Genomic DNA, 19,621 nt, shown 5'->3' with positions numbered 1-19,621 from the left:
GGTTCTGGATAAAAACATCATCATTAATATTGGTACACGACAATTCGTCACTTATCTAACTCGTACCAAACCAACCCTTACAGTATATTGTTCGACATATTTCATTTTGACCTCAGGCACACCAGCACAGGCTTGTAAAATTGATTAAGGACCTTTAAAAATCTTCTTTACAGACCAAAAAAGATCAACTTTCTTTCTCTTTCTTTCTACAGGTGTGAATCGCTGTTCTAGATTGACACACTCAATATCAGGTCTGTTCACGCCCAATATACTTTCGCACCCTACACGTTCACACCTCACACGTTCGCACCCAAGGGCCGTTCGCACTCTACAAGTTCGCGCCCAATTTCAATTCAAATTCCAGTTGAATAATTTGAAAATCACGATTGTTGTTCTTAATTGCTTTTGTGTAAATACTGAATGTAATTATAGCTTGGTATGAGTAAAAGATTGAAGATTTTAAATGAAAAACACAAAAGATAATTGTTTTTAACAGGTTGGTCCCTTTGATCTGATTATAATGAAACAATAAAATATAGCAATACACTATTATAACCAAAACATGATCAGCCTGATCAAACATGATAAAATTTATTCAACACACAAAAAAAAACGTAGTCAGAATCTCACTCCATTTTGAAACAAGTCAATGAAACAAAGTTATAGCAATACACTAACCAAGACATGATTAAAAGTTATTCAACACAAAATAAAACGTTGACAGAACCCCACTTTATTTAGAAAGGAATATTATTTTTTTTAACAATACACTATCCAAACCATAATTATGTTATGTATATGTATTGTATGGTCGTATGTGTTTTGCAGTTTAGTCGTGAGAGTTGTGTCCCTTTGTATGATAATGATGCATATTTGTCATGTGATGTTATCTGTCTCTTTGAAATAAACGTGCTATGGAAATAGATGTGTTTTTATTGCTCTTTAGCAAATGTAACTTTAGCGGCATGGGGAGGCAAGTATATGTCCCCCCATGTACGTAATATGGTGGAGGACTTCAAAACGACCCCTTTTAAGTGTATTTTATGTTAGCTGTCCCCGAAGATGAAGAATCAACTTTCTGAAAGTCTAGAACACGAGGCTGGCGACGCCATTATTAAATTTGACCACGTTGGAATCTTGGCATTTTCGTTCAGTGGAGTATAGCAGTATCATGCAGCTGACACTGGAAACAATTTTTAGATTTTATGTGAAAATTTTGATGTTTCAAAAGTTTAATTTGGATTAAACTAATATTCAGACTGAATCACCATAGGAGTTTTCGTCAACAAAAGAAAACGGTAAAATTCAAGGAACTGTTTTTAAACTACATTGTACATGCATATAACTATCGAAAGCATTTCGCAATTGTTTATTGTCATCTGAATTTTAATTTTCATTTCGACTGTTGGACGCTATCGAAATTTCTACACAATTTTAAACTTTTGACCGCGTTAGAGATGGACATAAGGAAGACAGCTGTGTATGTTTATGTGTGCAGAAAACTGTAGCATGTGTCATGTGACGTCCCGGCCTATCATCTTACAGTACTTCGAAAATAATTGCTAAAGTAAATGGCGTTATCTTTACTAACTAATCAGCTTGACCTATATGTGTATTTAGGATTTAGCAGGGAAAATGTGTTGCAGTGTTGAACTATTTAAATTATACTACAGACGGTACGTGTGAGATTTATCTCGTCGTACGCTACCCAGTTACAAGGAAAACACCGACTTTAATTATGAATTCATTTAAATTTTTGTCTGAAGGATTTTTTTTTTTATTATTAATACATATATTTCTGTTAACAGTGGACTGATTTGATAGCGGATTGTCAGTAGCGGTAAGATAATAGTCATAAATAAAACCTAGGTTGATATTGACATTTCTGGAGCTATTCATTTGTTTCATCTTTATTTTATTTTGTGAGTGTGATGTATGAGAGATTGAACACGTTAGAGAGGGAGAATTAGTCGTATTTTCTTTTGACTGCATATGTAACTTATGAAGTGTTTCATTGATGTTATATTTACCATTTTTAAGAGTTAAAGGTCTCTGATGATTATCTATCAATTTGATGTATACAGCTACATTTATGACAATATTCTAGTATTTTCCATTTAGTAGACTGAATAAATGTATTAAATGCATATTTTTTTGTGTTGTTGAATGAACGTTATGCGTGCATAAGGTCCTAAGGGGGAGATCGAGATGCCAGACGTTCGGATTTTTCTGCATTGTTGATACTGGTGTGTATGCCAATGGATGCTAGTTGTGAGAACTGGTCAGCCACGAGTATTTCAGTTATTATAAATGTATTTACATGATTATTTGGAAAATGATTTTAGTTTTATACGGAAGTGATTACATAGTTTGAATGTAAAAGTGCATTTTTCTTCTTCTTGAATTTGTATATGGATAAAACACATAAACCATTTTGATAAAATTTGGGAAATTTTCTTTTTGGGGGCGGGATGTTATGTATATGTATTGTATGGTCGTATGTGTTTTGCAGTTTAGTCGTGAGAGTTGTGTCCCTTTGTATGATAATGATGCATATTTGTCATGTGATGTTATCTGTCTCTTTGAAATAAACGTGCTATGGAAATAGATGTGTTTTTATTGCTCTTTAGCAAATGTAACTTTAGCGGCATGGGGAGGCAAGTATATGTCCCCCCATGTACGTAATAATTAAGATTTATTTAACACAATAAAAAATGCTGTCTCACTTTATTTTGAGACAACGAAAACAATTATACTTATAAGAATACTACTTGCCAAAACTTGATTACAAAGTTATTAAACCCAAAACCAATTAAAATTGGGCGCGAACATGTAGGGTGCGAACGGACTTTGGGTGCGAACATGTAGGGTTCGAAAGTGAAAGGGGGCGAACATGAGTGGGTGCGAACATGAATGGGCGCTAACGGACCCGGATTCGGAGGCTAATGCGCTATATACAATACAATACAATACATATATGTTTATTATAGTGACATTGTGTATAACATTAAATATGTGCAATATTGAAATATTTCAATTAAATTACACCCGGCCCAATGGACCTATAAGTCACTTCAAATAGATACTTTATAATCAGTATTAATTCAAATTGTCATCAGGAATTTTATATACATGTTAATTATTTAAATATAAATGTTGTCTACGTTTTGTTAATGACTGTTTTTCAAGGATATTCTGACAATAATAAATTTAACTTTTCACTGTTATTCAAATTCAATATGGTTGATATACAAATCTATACACCCGCACCCAATAAAAACTCATATTAACACACAAAGGAAAGTGCCACTAATCCACCAATTCATGCATACATAATGGTAACAATTGACAACTAATAGTGTTTGGCTATTAAAGGTGCTTTATCATGTTTATTATAATAATGCATTCAAATATAGTTATACCAAGCATGGTACATGTATCAATAAGCTATAATGAACAAAGTGTCAATATGAAGCACCTGAACCCCAATGTGGGTAATAATAAAAGTAATTAGAAAAAATTAACGATAAAAAGAAATAAAATTACATCAATTACATAATAAAAAGTGGCTGGAACATGCTCTTTTGCTTAAAACCACATGGTAAAATAAACCCAGATGAAGTATCAAAGGGAAGCAATCTCTTACAAGGCGTTATCAATTAGGTACAATGAGAGTTGCCTCCAATTGTACAAGGTAACAGAGTCCCACTGAAATTTTCATATAAATTGAGTTTCATCTTCAGGCCTGTGGATGTTTATCATGAAGATTGTTCATCAGAACACTTTGACAAAAATGGCTGTATTTACACCTCAAAATCTACATCTTATATATATCTCAAATTGTTCGATTCACTCATGTATGTAACAATGTATTTGATCTTATTGAAAGAAATCTCTGTATTACTGACAAATTATTACACACAGCAGGGTTTTAGATATCACAAACTAGTCAAAACATTTACTAAGTTTTAACATCAGTTCAAGAACATCATATGTAAATATAAATTAACATGCAGACAGCTTATACCTTCAGGTATTTAATTCACATCCAATCTTTTATGGTAATAATGGTAATTTTCTTTACAAAGCGCAAAAATGTCTACATTCAACTCAAAAGCTAAACAAACCTTTAAACAGAATTATTTAGAAGGGATATAGATATGATACTGTTGTCAGGTTATAAAGGATGGCATATTTTGGTATTAATACTGATTCTCTAATAGGGTCTTTGCATCAGAAATAAATACGTTTATTCTAAAACCAGTTGTTGGCATGATATGTTCTTCTCATGATGGTATGATACTAAACCCCTTATGACAGGGATTGTGCTTGATTTTCATATGATGAATTATCAGTATACATAATCTTTGAATCAGTTTAATTGAGGTGTGGAGCTGGTTTGTTGGTAACTGCTTGTAGTCCTTTGGTAATTTATGTATCATTGTCATTTGCTTACTTTCTTTTGTTACCTTTTCTGACATGGGACATGGTCTTCTTTTGAACTGAGTTTAACTGTGAGTATTGTTGTGCGTTTCATTATTCTACATTGGCTACAGGTATAGAGGGAGGGTTGAGATCTCACAAAACAATGTTTAACCCCACCACATTTTTTTGCCTGTCCTATTAAGTCAGGAGCCTCTGGCCTCTGTAGGTCTTGTATGTTTTTTTAATTTTAGTTCATTAATAAATTATGAAGTTTTATGGTATGATGTCCATTTTCACTGAACTAGTACACATTTTGAATTAGGGGTTAACTGAGGCACACCTCCGGGTGCAGGATTTTCTCGTTGCGTTAAAGACCAATTGGTGGCATTCAGTGATTGTCTGCTCTTTGGTCAGGTTGTTGCCATTTTGACATTTTACCCATTTCCATTTCCAATTTTATGATAATGTTAGCTAATCCATGTACTTTGAAAATACTAAGGATAAGTTATAGAACTGCTAGCTTTTAGTGTTCAGGGTCTTTACTAGCAATATTATATCACATGTACCAGGAAATACTGGTTTCAAAGATTTTTTTTTGTCAACTGGTCAACTGGTCAAATTTCTGTAAATGATAATGTATGGATATGATGCTTTTGGGGATCAAGTCAGAATAATGGAGTAAAGGCATCATCAGTGTTTTGTTTCCGAAAAAATAATTGAAAATACTATAAGAAATGGGAATGTGACAAAAGATAACAACCCGACCATAGAGCAGTAAACAAAGGTATTTTTTTTTAACCCCATGTTATTGTTGATTTTTCTCTATGTAGCTTGAGTATGTATAGTAAACTTAATGTCATATTATTATTTTTCTTTTACAGTTTGAAAATGGTGAAATCTTTGTTTCAACAAGCTCTTGACTTTGTTGGTGACCACCAGAAAATATTCAAACTAAACAGTATTACAGGTAATGTTGCAAGGTTAATATTTGTTTTTGATGCAGTGTCAGTATGAGAGTATATGTGATAGTCCTGTTGTCATACTTGTATACAATTGAACACAGTTTTACTTCATTTGGAATGTTATTTTGATTAAGCTGTGTTTATAACAGAGAAAATAATATTTTAAAAAATTCAAACAACAGCAAATGGAAAACAAAACTGTGAAATCAGGATTATTCAGAAATGGACTGAGAAATAAAAAAAAAATTGTTATTACCTGAAATGAATCATGCATATTACTAACTTAGTACCAGACCAACACACAGAGCTAGATTTTCAAAAAAATATCCAACATACAGGAACTCCTAGCTATGGCCATTAAATATCATGACAGTATATTTCAGATACTATATCTAGTTAAAATTTACTGCCTTAGAATTTTTCATAAAGGTTTCTTATCAATAAATGATTTGATGTTGTTGGTAAGATGCTTTGTTTTATTGAATTTCAGCACTTCCATGCCATGTTCAAGAGAAATTTTTACAGTACCTGAGTGCACATGACCTTTACATTTTATCAGAGCAGCATCCACATAATCTCAATGGTAAGGAGCACTCTGGTGATTTATAAAATATTTTATAAGCAAGTAAACAGTACATTGGCTTGAAATGCAAGTCAGACACCAACAGAACGTATTACACTGAACTACATAGTGTAAATGACTTTTTTTATTGATTTACTTACAATAATGCAGTTCTACCTTAATAAAAATTCACATGATATATTATAATGTGACACCAACCAATAAATTAAAAAAAGACATATCCACTTCAATGTTATCTTTAAGTAAAATATAAAAAAAAGAAGATGTGGTATGATTGCCAATGAGACAACTCTCCACAAGAGACCAAATGACACAGAAATTAACAACTATAGTTCACTGTACCGCCTTCAACTATGAGCAAAGTTCATACCGCATAGTCAGCTATAAAAGGCCCCAAAATGACAATGTAAAACAATTCGAATGAGAAAACTAACTCGTAAAAAAAATGAACGAAAAACTTTTATCAGCCATACAGACAAGAATTGCAGAAACCCTAAAATTTATGGTTAAGTTTAATACATTGTGTGCATGTATAAGCATTTGTAATTTTCAAGTGATAGTGATTTTAACTGGTTTTTTTTAGTTCATTTGTTTTAAGTAACTTAGACATCTGTAAAATTATAACTTTTTTTAACTTTTTAATATCAATCAATCATTAAGAATATTTGGTATTGTGTAAATAAATTTTTCCTTTGATTGCAGCATTAATTTTAGATGAGATATGGAATCTTCATGTTCAAAGAAGATGGTCCAGAGCACAGATTGTAATGAATATTTTCCATGAGACCGGATTAAATGAGAATGCTAAGCTGGTCTATCTACAAAAATATTTTTTGGAGATTCTTAGCTATTGTTCAATCAACTTAAACACTGTTGGTTAGCATTTAAATAACATTTTTATTGTCAGTTAACTTAAGACATTGTTGGTAGGCATTCAAACTGAAGTGTTATTTTCATTTAACTTTGGAATTGTCGGTAGGCATTAAAACTACAGTTATTGTCAGTTAACTTAAAGTCATAAAAAACGAGTGACTGGTGAAAAATAATGTTATTCCAATTCTTGAACCAACGCATACAAAAATCATAAACTTAGTCTTCTGTGCATGATTTTATCATTTTTTTCGCATAAATTTCGTATAATTGTCAATTTTTTTTCAATCAGTCAGTGGTGTTGTGAAAATTTGGCAGATAATTAAAGTTCATGTTTTGAAGCCGAAGTTTAACGATTGTCACCTGTTTGTCAACAATCAACAAAAAAGCATGGATATTGAGCATGTGTTTAACATGAACAATCAGATAATAGTTTATTTTAAGGACATCCATGCGTATTGCGATCACTGGATTTTTACTAGACGGGTCACACTGAGGTCACTTTGCATACGGAAATTTGTCGGGGAATTGCTTCCTGGAAAGTAAACTTCTTCTAAATATGAAAAAATTAAAGAATTTTCTTCAGAAAAATGTATATGTACATAAGTTTTTTTTTTTTATTTGAGGTTTCTTATGACTTTAAACACTGTTGGTATGCATTTAAATTACTCTGTTATTGTGATTCTGTTGCGTTTCAACATAAAGAACTACTTTGAAACTATTTTACCTGTGTAGATGTTAAGATCTGTAAGTAAAAAGTTAACCAATGGTTCACTCAAGATCTTTGCATGCTAATTTGACAAGAAATGTTCACAAATATATAATATTATGTCAGTATGAATTTTACCTTATTGGTTTTTTTTTTCAGATCCAATATCTCTATTTCACTGTCCTCTTCATAAGATGAATAGACCTTGGCCATCAGATGCAGTAGTAAAAGATCCTAATGACTTAAACTTACATAACCAAGATCTCATGAAATATTCAAAATATGCCGAGACTTTAACTATTATTGGAACACAATGTAGCTGGATATGTGGAAATGATAATATCTTAAATGCTTTAAAATTAGTTACTAAAATAGTTCAAATACAAGCTGTAAATGATAAATATTATGATAGTATTAAACATTTACTACACACTTTAATAAACCAGGGAAAGGTAACTCATGCTGTATTTTCAATGGTCAAATTAAATAGGGATAACTTAAGTGACCTAATGCAAATTTGTGCTGGCATACATTATGAAAATCATAATGAAATAGCTGAAAAGACTAGAAGAAGAAACGAACAGATAGAAAATGCCACTTTTGACAGTTTTGAGGGATCAGAACATGAATTGTGCAAAGATCAACAATCTACCTCATACAATATTCCCAACATTAAATTTGATACAAAAGAAACTGCTAAGAAAGTAAATAAACCAGATTATTATCCAGAGCTGGATCAATATTATGAAGACCTAGATATAGGATTTGATAACACATATAAACCTGATACCAGTAATGAAATGGATACCAGTAATGAAATAGATTTATTTGACGAAGCTGTGACACCAATACCTAGTAAAAATCCATCAATTTCAAGAGAATTTTATTGCCCAGATGGGTCATATGTTTGTTTAAAAGGAGTTAAAACATTTGCTATGTTGAATACAAATTCACATTGTAAAGAAGACTTTGGAAATGTGTTGATTGAAGTTTTGCCACACTGGACTTCCCTGACAAAATTTGCAATATTTGATACAGGTAAAATAGAACCCTATTTTTAGCTTTCAATTTAAATTTTGTTGTCCTGTTTGGTGCTTTGTTAAATTACATTGTAACCAATTTTTTTAGAGCAATGAATTCAAAAGAAAACTTGAATTTTTAAGAACATGTTGTTACCAGATTTGATAGTTTGAAATCAAATGCATTTATATTCGATTTAAATTCTGTTGCAAGACATTAGCTTTACTGTAGGTGCATACATGCAAATGTATTAAAATTTTAATTGAAAAGTTTCGTGATCTTTTTAACTTAATGTTTATCTTCAACTAAACATCTCTAGATTTATAAACATAAGCTCATTCTTCTTTGATGTACTCTTCAAACTATATTTTAATTTCTTTGTCTCTCATTGGTTGTCCCATTCCTTGTTCCACTCTACTCTGTGATGATAAATACTAAAAGAGGGGCAAAAGATACCAGAGGGACAGTCAAACTTATAGATCTAAACTAAACAGATAATGCCATGGCAAACAAAGAAAAAGACAAATGGACAAAATACCTCAGTTGGGACTGCTATAGTCATTTACACTAAATTTTATTGTGTTTGTCTTAAAGGGGCACTAGCTGTCAAATTCATGGTCAACGATTTGACTCAAATTCTCATATTTGATTTATAACAATTTAAAACATTTATCCAAACTACCAAAAGTCTAAAATAAACAGTTTACAGAGCATGGGGTAGATAATATGTAGGTTCTTTTTGTGTGTATTTTTGTCCAGATGCTATCTAATTAACTATCGATTTGACCTCAGATGACGATATAAACAATGTAAACATAAATAAAGATATGAATAGATTGAACCAACACGTGCAATTGGATTTTTATAGGTCTTTTTGAGTTTATTTTATAGATTAAAAATATATGTTTCTCATTGTTTTTAACCGTACAAGAATGATTTTATATGGATCGAATCAGTAATCAAATGATTTACCGTAGTTTCACTTTCATTAATGACATTCTTTTTCCTTAAATAACCAGTACATGTACAATGCATGCGTTGTCAATCTCTAGTTAGGGGTTATATTGAAGTATACATGAATTGGGATTTAATGAGGTTGACGAAGTCACAATTATCAATGTTTCTTCGCTTAATTCGACAAAATTGAACCATCTTGGCTGCTTAAAGCGAATGATTATTTCACTATTTCACTTTCGTTATTGATTGAACAAAAAAAATCTCAGTTTAATTTTTTTATATATCTCATAGCTAGTGCCCCTTTAACTAATCACTTGTTTACTATGTATTTAATACAGATGCCGAGTCAGAGGATATGGTAAACCATATTGTGAAAAAACTTGAGGGCCATCAGTTGACACATTTAGTTATAGATGATGCTAACCTTCACCAGACATTCTTTGAAAGATTACTTCATACATTCAGAACTCATTACAGGTATAACAGCTAGCTTGTTGAAAGTTGTCTTTGTTATTTCACTTTTTATACGCCCGTCGTCTTTTAGACGGGACGTATTATGGTATACCGTTGTCCGTCCGTCCGTCCGTCGTCCACACTTCGGACAATAACTCAAAAACACTTTCATTAATTTCCATGAAACTTAAGTGAATTGTTTATATCTATTGACGTAAGCTCCCTTTCGTTTTTTTTTAATTTCAGATTTTAAGTTTTGGATTTATGGGGCTTTATTCATAAAAAAGGGGGGATTTTCAACACTTCGGACAATAACTCAAAAAGGCTTTCACCAATGTCCATGAAACTTTGGTGAATTGTTTATATCTTTTGATGTAAGCTCCCTTTCAATTTTTATAAATTTCAGATTTTAAGTTTTGGATTTATGGGGCTTTATTCATAAAAAAAAGGGGGATTTTCAACACTTCGGACAATAACTCTAAAAGGCTTTCGCCAATGTCCATGAAACTTTGGTGAATTGTTTATATCTATTGATGTAAGCTCCTTTTCAATTTTTATAAATTTCAGATTTTAAGTTTTGGATTTATGGGGCTTTATTCATAAATAAAAAGGGGGGATTTTCAACACTTCGGACAATAACTCAAAAAGGCTTTCACCAATGTCCATGAAACTTTGGTGAATTGTTTATATCTATTGATGTAAGCTCCCTTTCAATTTTTATAAATTTCAGATTTTACATTTCCGTGTTATGAATTTTTATGCTTAAAAAAGGGGGGATTTTCCAATTTTGGGACAATAACTAACACTTTCACAAAATTTTATGCAACTTTGATAAATTGTTTATATCTATTGACATAAGCTCCCTTTCCATTTTTATAAATTTTAGATTTTACGTTTTCTTAAGTAATGAATTTTTATACTTAAAAAAGGAGGATTTTATGAAACTTTGGTGAATATATTAATGTAACATCCCTTTTGATTTGTATATATGTTCCGGACCGTATGAGTATTTGGACCGTACGCGTACGGTCTGGACCGTATGCGTACTTTTTCAAAATACTCATACGGTCGGACCGTACGCGTACGGGTCTGAATAATATCATTAAGAAGTTGCTTAAGTTTATAAGTTACAAATGCATGTTAAGTTCATGTACAGATCAACATAACTTAACTCTCAAATTAATATGGAAAAGTTCAATTGTAATTGGAATAAAAGCTTTATTTGTTAACTAATAAAAAAAATTACGCTTATTAAATCTATTAATATCTTGTACTTAGTATGTCGATCAGTAATACATTAATTTAATTATGATCATAGAAATTTACGATATCGGAAGTTAACATGATGTGGGACGACAATTTTAGAATATTAGAAACTTTACAAAAAAATGCAAATGCAAAGGAACATGAATGAACTGCAAACATGTAAATGTAAAAAATATATCTTAATTGTGGTAGTAAGTGTCACCTTGGGCGAGAGTACCAGAATAGTATTCAGATATACAATTAAACAAATATTTAATGTCAATTGTTCAATTGTTCATTTTATCCATCTAAAAGTAATTGTAATGATAACAATTTATAAAACTAAAAATAAAGATTGTGATAAATGGTTATCTCGTACTGGACCATACGCGTATGCGTACCGTCCAAATACTCATATGGTCTGGAACATATATATTTCTAGTTGATCATATAAATTCATTAAAAGCATAAAAGACAAGTTAAAAGAGCAACAGGCGTATCATGCGCTAAAGCGCAGCCCTTTATTACTTTGATAATAAGTGATAATTTTTACTCACTTTTTATACGAGAAGATGCGTCTTTGTTATTTAACTTTTTACTTTGATAATAAGTTATCATTTTTACTCACTTTTTATACAAGAACATATGTAGAATAGGTTTCCTTTTTATCTCATCAAGACCAGTGAAAAAAATTAAGAATCTACAAATTTTGTGTAACCTTAATGGCTGCTTTGTATAAGAATCTAATTCAACTGTAAACCAGTAAAGTTAATATACTGAAAGCCTTAATTAGCCAATGCATATGAATGATATGTAACACAAAAAAAACTAACTGCACCATATAAAGATCTAAAATAAAAATGTATACACTAACATTTTAGATCATAACAGTGTTATTTTGTTAGGTCATCATCAATTGATGAATTAATTGCATATATAAAATATTTTTTTGATTTTTCAGAATTTCACAAACAAAAAATATATCACATAGACCATTAGAATTGCTTGATTTCCAAGCTTGTCTAAAGTCACTTTCTGCAGATGATTTTGTACCTTTCGAAGGTATGTATATTGATTTGGGACAAATATTGTGTTTTGTGTTATTGTGAATTGTTTTTGATAAAAATTATGTTAACTTTGAAATATGCCATTTGACGACTGTAGCAAATTGTAATTTTTCAATACACATTGTAAGAAATGTATATAAATTTGTCTATATGAAATGCAACTATATAGATAATTTTTACCTTTTAAGGTGGTACCTAACACTTTAACTAAAATTAATTTGGCTCGTTTAATTTTCTTAAAATTTTGACAAAGTATTTACTTTGACCCTTTGACATAAATATAAAAATTTCAAAAAATTTGAACCAACCGTTTTATCAGAAAAATTACACTGGTTATATAGCAGTTTGATAAACACTTATTTTGATCATTGAGAAGCTTAATATTCCCTTATGAACACTATGTCATTAAAACGTTCTGCTGATTTTACAGAGTTATCTCCCTGTAGTGTTAGGTACCTTAAGCATTTATTTACATATATTTGGTCATTTTTGTCACCTGAATTCAGAACTCACTGTCTTTCAAATTTTGATGCAAACCAATTGTCAATTTGTTCTTATCCATAATGTGCACAAACTATTTGCTGCTGTGTTTAAACATCCACTGCAACTTTCTGTTAACCTAATACCTTAGAATGCTTTTGTAATAGTGTGTGATTTGTCGTTTGCGAAATATCATAAGTAAACAATTGCTTACAGTCCAATTTGTTTCTACTCCAAACAATACACGTTTGACCTGACCTCATAAAAAAGATATCTGTTGCCTATATGCATTTCAATAGGACAGCTCTATTCAACTTTGGATGGGTGATATCTGTTTTTAAAATTTACCTGAAGAAATATAGGGCACAATCTGTTCAAAATTATAGTTGTAGCATGAAATTAAAAAAAATAGTCGTTTAACTTGAATACATTCATGTCTGAAATAATCCTGTGGTAATTTTTGCAGGCAAACCTTTCATACTCCTTTAATCATGTTAATAGATAGCAAGAAAATAAATTTTGACTCAAAACAATACTAAATCTAAAGGTTTTTTTTTTACATTTTAAGGACCCATTTGTGGAGTACAGAGATTAGATCTGAGTATGACGACCATTCTAGATTCTGGATTTTCCCTGCTGTTGGAACATTTGAAGAATGATACAGCTCTCAAACACCTTAAATTAAATGGATGTTTCTTAAGAGAAGACCAAGTCCTGAAACTTTTATCAATCTTGTCAGGTAAGATGTGATATCCTCAGTTGGGTGTAACAACTATTTCATCATGGTATTAAGTTTTCTGCACACTTTTAAAAAGAAAAGAAAATTGCCTGTGCCACACATTTATTGAGGGGGTTGAAGGAGGAATTAAGTAATGGAAAAATGGAAAATTTAAGTGAAAAGTATATTTTTTTTTATTGAAAAATAACACCAAACAAGACTATTTGACAATTGTCCTCTGGAAAATTGAGAAATGCCTAAAACCAATATACAAAAGTAATAAAAACTGATGCTTGATGTATATATATATTGCATTTTTTGGGATACCCTATGCATCTCTCTCTGTATTTTTTCTTGAAAAATATTTTGAATTATTCAACATTTACATTTTGAATGAGTTAAAGTGAGTTCTTTTTAGAAATGTATTGTGAATTTGTAGAATTGATGAAAGAAGCACTAATATTCAGATTAAGTCACATTTGGAGTACATGTCTGCTGAGGATGTTCCAATTGACTATGTTTAATTTATTTGATTATCGCACATTTATATTTGGCAAAAGTCAATTGGCAAAGCAAAAACTTTTAAAAATATACCCAACTGATTAATACAGGATTTATAAGTTAATTAGAACAAAAATGTCTAATTTTTAGGATACTTCTCCTAAAAATTAAATAAATAATCGACTTTTGCAAATCATTGTTGCATAACAACAAAATATTTTATGAAATTTAACGATCACTATAGATAAGTCATCACTGATCCTTTCAAATATCCATCACTAGGAAAAACTCAGGTACAAGAACACTTCTATTGTACCTTTGTCTTCATAAAAATACCATATCACACCATAGTGTCTTCATAAAAATACCATATCACACCATAGATTCCATTTCTATAAAAAATAAAGTCTTGAAAATATCATGTGTATTTATTCTTTATTTTACTTATCTTGTTTTATAGAAAAATGTCAGCTAGAAACTTTGGGATTAAGTGGAAATAAAGTGAGGGAGGATGAAGTAGAGTCAGAGCTGATTAAATTTATGGCAAATAACAAGAGATTACAGACATTGATTCTAAACTACAGTCGTCTTAGATGTCAATTTGGTAAGCAACATCTAACAGTCAGAATTTACGATTAAACAGATATTAAATGTTTCTTATTTCTTTGCCTTTTCAATCATCTTTGCTGTATTCTAAGTTTCCTCTTCTTTCATACCTAGGAGGCCTAGATAGTTGATTGGTCCATATAGCTCATCTATAGTCATCAATAGGTTGTGAGTTCAAATTCATCACATAGCAAAATATAGACAAAGGCCCTGCAATTGTAGTTCAACACAAACAAACAATCAAACAAACAAAATTTCTTGTAACTGCGAGTCTTCTTACTTAATTTGATGTTTTTCTCTTCTTTTTAAAGTTTCATCACTTCTGTCAGCCTCAGGAAGAGAGGACACTTCTTCCTGTGTTTCTGAAGAAAGTTAACCTCTGTAATGTAGAAGTTTTTCAGTTCAGTTAGATAATACTGATCTAAAAACAAACTAATAACAGTGTTTTATCTAATAATCTAACTTACTAAAGAGAATTTTGTTTGTCTGTTTTCATTAACATGTGTAAATTAAAGGCTTGCTGTCCAAAATTGTAATTTGATGTTTAAATTTGATTTGAATTCAGTTTAACCTTTAATGCTGACATATATTCTCATATCACTACAAATTGTACACAGTAGAATCAAGTAAACTAGTGGATATATGTTTCTGTTACCCTAGGTCATTATCCAGTTAAAAAAAAGTAGGTTACAGTGACCTACTTTATCCATCAAAATCTTAATTAAAACGTTCTTCTAAGTTCATCTCAGTCATTGTACAGGATGTGATAATGTGATAATGTAACTAGTGGTAAGATACATCCATGTGGGGAAGTTCATTTTTTACTTGGTTTTCCAATGTGTTATTGATTTTGGTCTTGTTCATGGATTGACTGGCAGCTCAAGTTGTTTCAGTGCAATAACTTGGGAACCTTTACTTTATTTTGTTTAAAGGATTTGGTTCACTAATTCATAATTTTGGCCGTAAAAATCTTTAAAATTTAACAGTGATAGTGATATGAAAATTTGGTGAAAACAGATATAAAATGTATTTTTGATCTGTCATCTTTTAATTTACAACTTTCATTTCAGTTGACAGTGATATTTTCCTGGAGACAGTTTTGACACATCCCTGTTTAAGAGAATTATCTATAAAGAATAATCACTTAAGTAAGTATAAGTATGTAAAATCCTGAAATTAAAAAAGATTTTTTTTTGTTACAGTAAATATATAAATATTTATTGAGGTTAGATGTATAATACATATTATTGTATAGCAATATAATATTTCCCACAGAAAGTAACCAAAAGTTAGAGTGCAATAAATTCCAATGTTGCACTAGTGCAATAAATCTTCAAATTCATGATGTCATCAACGTCAAAATCTTAGTATTTAACGGCCTAGCCAAGATCAGATGTGCATTTTGTGTTTCACATGAAGTCAAAAATAAGTATAACCTCAGAGAAAAACTCTTTTGATATTTTGGTTCAAAAATGGTTTAAATTATGAAAAATTGCCATCGTTAGGCGAACACTGGAAGCATTTATATAATTACATGCAGTTTTTAGAAGAAATATTTAATATTTTTATTAAATAAATGGTGTTTAAAACTGTATAATTTTCTTTAATGGTTGCCTTTAAGACATGGTCACCAGTGTCAGATTTTTGGTCAATGACAAAGACAACAAAATATGTTTAGAATTATTGAATATTAAACATTTTAATTGAAAAAAAAAATGACAAGAACATGTTTAACTCACAGTTATTTCAAACAACAGTAGCTTTCTTTGATCATTAATCTTATCTGATAAAACTGTATCTAAACTTATCTATAAATAACTAAACTTCCAAAAAAAACCTTTCTTTTGGTGTATAGAACATTAAAATAACTTGATGCATATTCTTACAATAAACAATCAAACTTAGCAATACAATTTATATGTTTTGTCTACGGACACGACATTGTATTCATATTTAATGAAATGCATTATTAAAAACTAATTTTGATATAGCTGAAAGTGTTCTCTTGAAAAAAAAAACATACATTTTATCAGGTTTATCTATCAAATGATGCTTAACTTCGAGGTAAATGGAAACAAATACATTTTGATAATGTCTACGGACAAGACATTTTATTGATATTCAATTAAATGCTTTCAAAGATGATTGTTAAAGTTAAGATTAAAAGTTACCAATTAAATTTTAAGCTGTGTTTTTTAAATTTTGGAAATATAAAAATGTACCCATAATTCTTTACATATCTCAATAATTTATTGATTAAACCAAAATGAAGACACATTCTTTTAACTGAAATCCATATATCTGACTGTTTAAAACAATCAAACTATTTTAAAACTCAATTTTGACATAGTTGAATGTGTTCTCTTGAAAAAATAACATACATTTTACCTATCAAATTAGGCTGAACTCAAGGAAATTGGATACAAATATATTGTGGTAATGTCTACGGACAAGACAATTTCAGTTAAAAAAAAAATCTGTTAGAATTAATCGTGACTATATTTATGTTAAAAATACTGAGTTTTAATTTGAATAGATAACTTTCATCACTTATAAATAAGATTAAGTTCCATAACAGACAAACAATTGAATTTAATACTTGTTATGTACAAGTGTCTTGTCCGTAGACACTTCCTCATCTGCTGTTAATACTGAAATGCAAAAGATAAAGTTAGAGAGAGAGAAATACTTTTTCTTCATTTGATTTAGTTAATCTTTTAAGGTATGCAGCAACTGGAATAAACAATATTGAAGTAAAATAAGGTATGTTTTTTATGACTGATAATCTGACACTTTTTAAAATCCACTCCTGTAAAGTAATTTTACAGAAATTGAGAACACTTAAATTACCATTTATTTATTAAAAATAAGATATTTCTAAGTTTAAACAACACATAGGACTAATAAGACCCATAAAGCCAAGCAATATTGATAAAAAGACATGTCTACGGACAAGACATGTGTCTACGGACAAGACATTCTGACATATTTTTGAATTTTTTCCTCTATTAATAGATGGTAGAAAAAAATGTTAGTAGTGTTTTCATATCTACAAAAGAACAGGAACTTAGAAATGCAACATTAATGTAATTATGCTTCCAGTTTACTAGGGAATGCATGTCTACGGACAAGACATTTTTTCACTTTATTTGTATTTCCAACTTTGATGGCATATATCTCCATCTAGGGTACTGCAATTTTGATAAATGAGGTAGTTTTTGATAATGTATATACTAGAAGAGAAAACAAAACACATAATAGCATAAATTTGATTTATTTTTTCTCTTTTAAATACTGGCAATAACCAGTAAAAGAAAGATGAATAAATTGTCTATAACAGTGAACCAATAATGTAGTTCAAACTAAGTTCACTTATTAACTATCAATTGATAAAAACAGCGAAATTTTAAATGAAACAACATAACGTGAAATTTTGCCCATTTTCAGCGTGTATTTTAGTGGTTTTTTTTCAAAACGGTAACACCTATACATGATATTTGATATTCATTGTGAAACCCTACATTCTCTTCTTCAGTTCAAAGATGTATTACTTATGTAAAGTTTATCTTCTTGTCTTTACAAGCCTATAACATAGACCCAATATGAAATGCACATCTGATCTTGGCTAGGCCGATAAACCAGTTTTTACTTCCAAATATTATATTGCTATACAATAAAAGGGTTATTGCATGAATATTGGGGAATATTGTCCCTAGTAGAACATATATTGCACTCATTTTGCACTCGCAAGCTCGTGCAATATAAAATTCTACTCGGGACAATATTCCCCAATATTCATGCAATAACCCTATAATATTACATGGACAGAATTGCCTTTAACTTTGATGTACAGGTATAAAGTTAGGACAAGTTTGTTCAAGACTGTGTGGGACAAACATATTATAGTTGAGCAAATACCTCAGTGAGATAACATTCAAAAACAACCTCAACACTAAAATGTATTATAGACATCTAGATCTCAACCTATTGTTTTAACAAGAAGAGACAACCTACATCAATTGCAACCATATCTATATCCAATCAATCACAAACTGAATTTAATCTGATATCTTCCAAGGGAGATAAATCCTTACAAGCCAAAAGATATTGAAATTGACAGGATCAAATTGCAAAAAGAAGACGTAATAATTTAAAAATAAGATTAAATTAGTTACATTTGTGTTTATTAATTTTATGAATAAACTAATGACTTCAGATGAACTATAAATTAACTTTGACTATTTACAGAAGAAACTGTATGTAGACTTTTAAAGAGGGTTTGTTGTGCTCAGAATCTTTGTTCCCTTCGTAGTCTGAATATTGGGTATGTATCATTATATATAAATAAGAAGATGGAGGGATACCCCATATCCTTTCTTTATTATTATGGTATGGTTTCTAATGACCAAATGATGTAGAAATTAGCATAAAAACTATTAAAATACTGTGTAATGGATCACAGTTATCAACTGTAGTATGTTTCTGCAAACATAAGTTTCTATACTTTTCTGCACACATAAATTTCTATACTACAGTACTAAATGAAATAAAGACTTCTATACTTTTCTGCACACATAAATTTCTATACTACAGTACTAAATAAAATAGACTTCTTTACTATTTTGAAAATTAGTGATCAAACTTTTAATTAATTTACCTTAAATATTCAATCTGTAATAATAAATGAAACTTGTATTTTTGCAGTTATAACTGGGTAAAAGGAGCTGAATTAGTTGAGACAGCACAAGAAATAATAGCATTCAGAAAATCTCATCAAATGTTTGGTCCAGTACTAGACTTTCTGTGCCTGAGTGGCAACCGTTTACATCTGTCAGATAGCTCTCAGAGCAGATTATGGAATGTGTTTGATGGTTTAGTCAAGGACTTAGAAGTAGATAGGATAGATTATAACAGACCCTTTGATGAACACCTTGCCCAGATGTAAAATGTTTCACAATAATATTGTAACTTATAATGGATATTTTAGAATGAAAGCAATGTTTATTAAAATTTTATTGTTTCCTA

The 19,621-nt window shown here is 30.2% G+C and overlaps 1 protein-coding gene across 1 annotated transcript in view; it reads left to right on the top strand.

The window, feature by feature from the left end:
- LOC139494582 (uncharacterized) overlaps nucleotides 1–19,621 on the top strand; it is a 19,795-nt gene extending 174 nt beyond the window's left edge. The window contains exons 2-12 of the mRNA XM_071282744.1: nucleotides 5,307–5,392; nucleotides 5,878–5,970; nucleotides 6,673–6,846; nucleotides 7,709–8,587; nucleotides 9,865–10,003; nucleotides 12,186–12,286; nucleotides 13,340–13,510; nucleotides 14,451–14,594; nucleotides 15,667–15,744; nucleotides 18,845–18,920; nucleotides 19,301–19,621. Coding sequence (XP_071138845.1) covers nucleotides 5,307–5,392; nucleotides 5,878–5,970; nucleotides 6,673–6,846; nucleotides 7,709–8,587; nucleotides 9,865–10,003; nucleotides 12,186–12,286; nucleotides 13,340–13,510; nucleotides 14,451–14,594; nucleotides 15,667–15,744; nucleotides 18,845–18,920; nucleotides 19,301–19,541 — 2,182 coding nt within the window. The 3' untranslated portion in view covers nucleotides 19,542–19,621. The remainder of the gene's footprint in view (nucleotides 1–5,306; nucleotides 5,393–5,877; nucleotides 5,971–6,672; nucleotides 6,847–7,708; nucleotides 8,588–9,864; nucleotides 10,004–12,185; nucleotides 12,287–13,339; nucleotides 13,511–14,450; nucleotides 14,595–15,666; nucleotides 15,745–18,844; nucleotides 18,921–19,300) is intronic.

The sequence above is a fragment of the Mytilus edulis genome, chromosome 1 (assembly GCF_963676685.1).
Source record: "Mytilus edulis chromosome 1, xbMytEdul2.2, whole genome shotgun sequence".
Lineage (NCBI taxonomy): Eukaryota > Metazoa > Mollusca > Bivalvia > Mytilida > Mytilidae > Mytilus > Mytilus edulis.
Note: the sequence above shows the minus strand (reverse complement) of the source record. Positions and strands in the feature narration are given on the sequence as shown.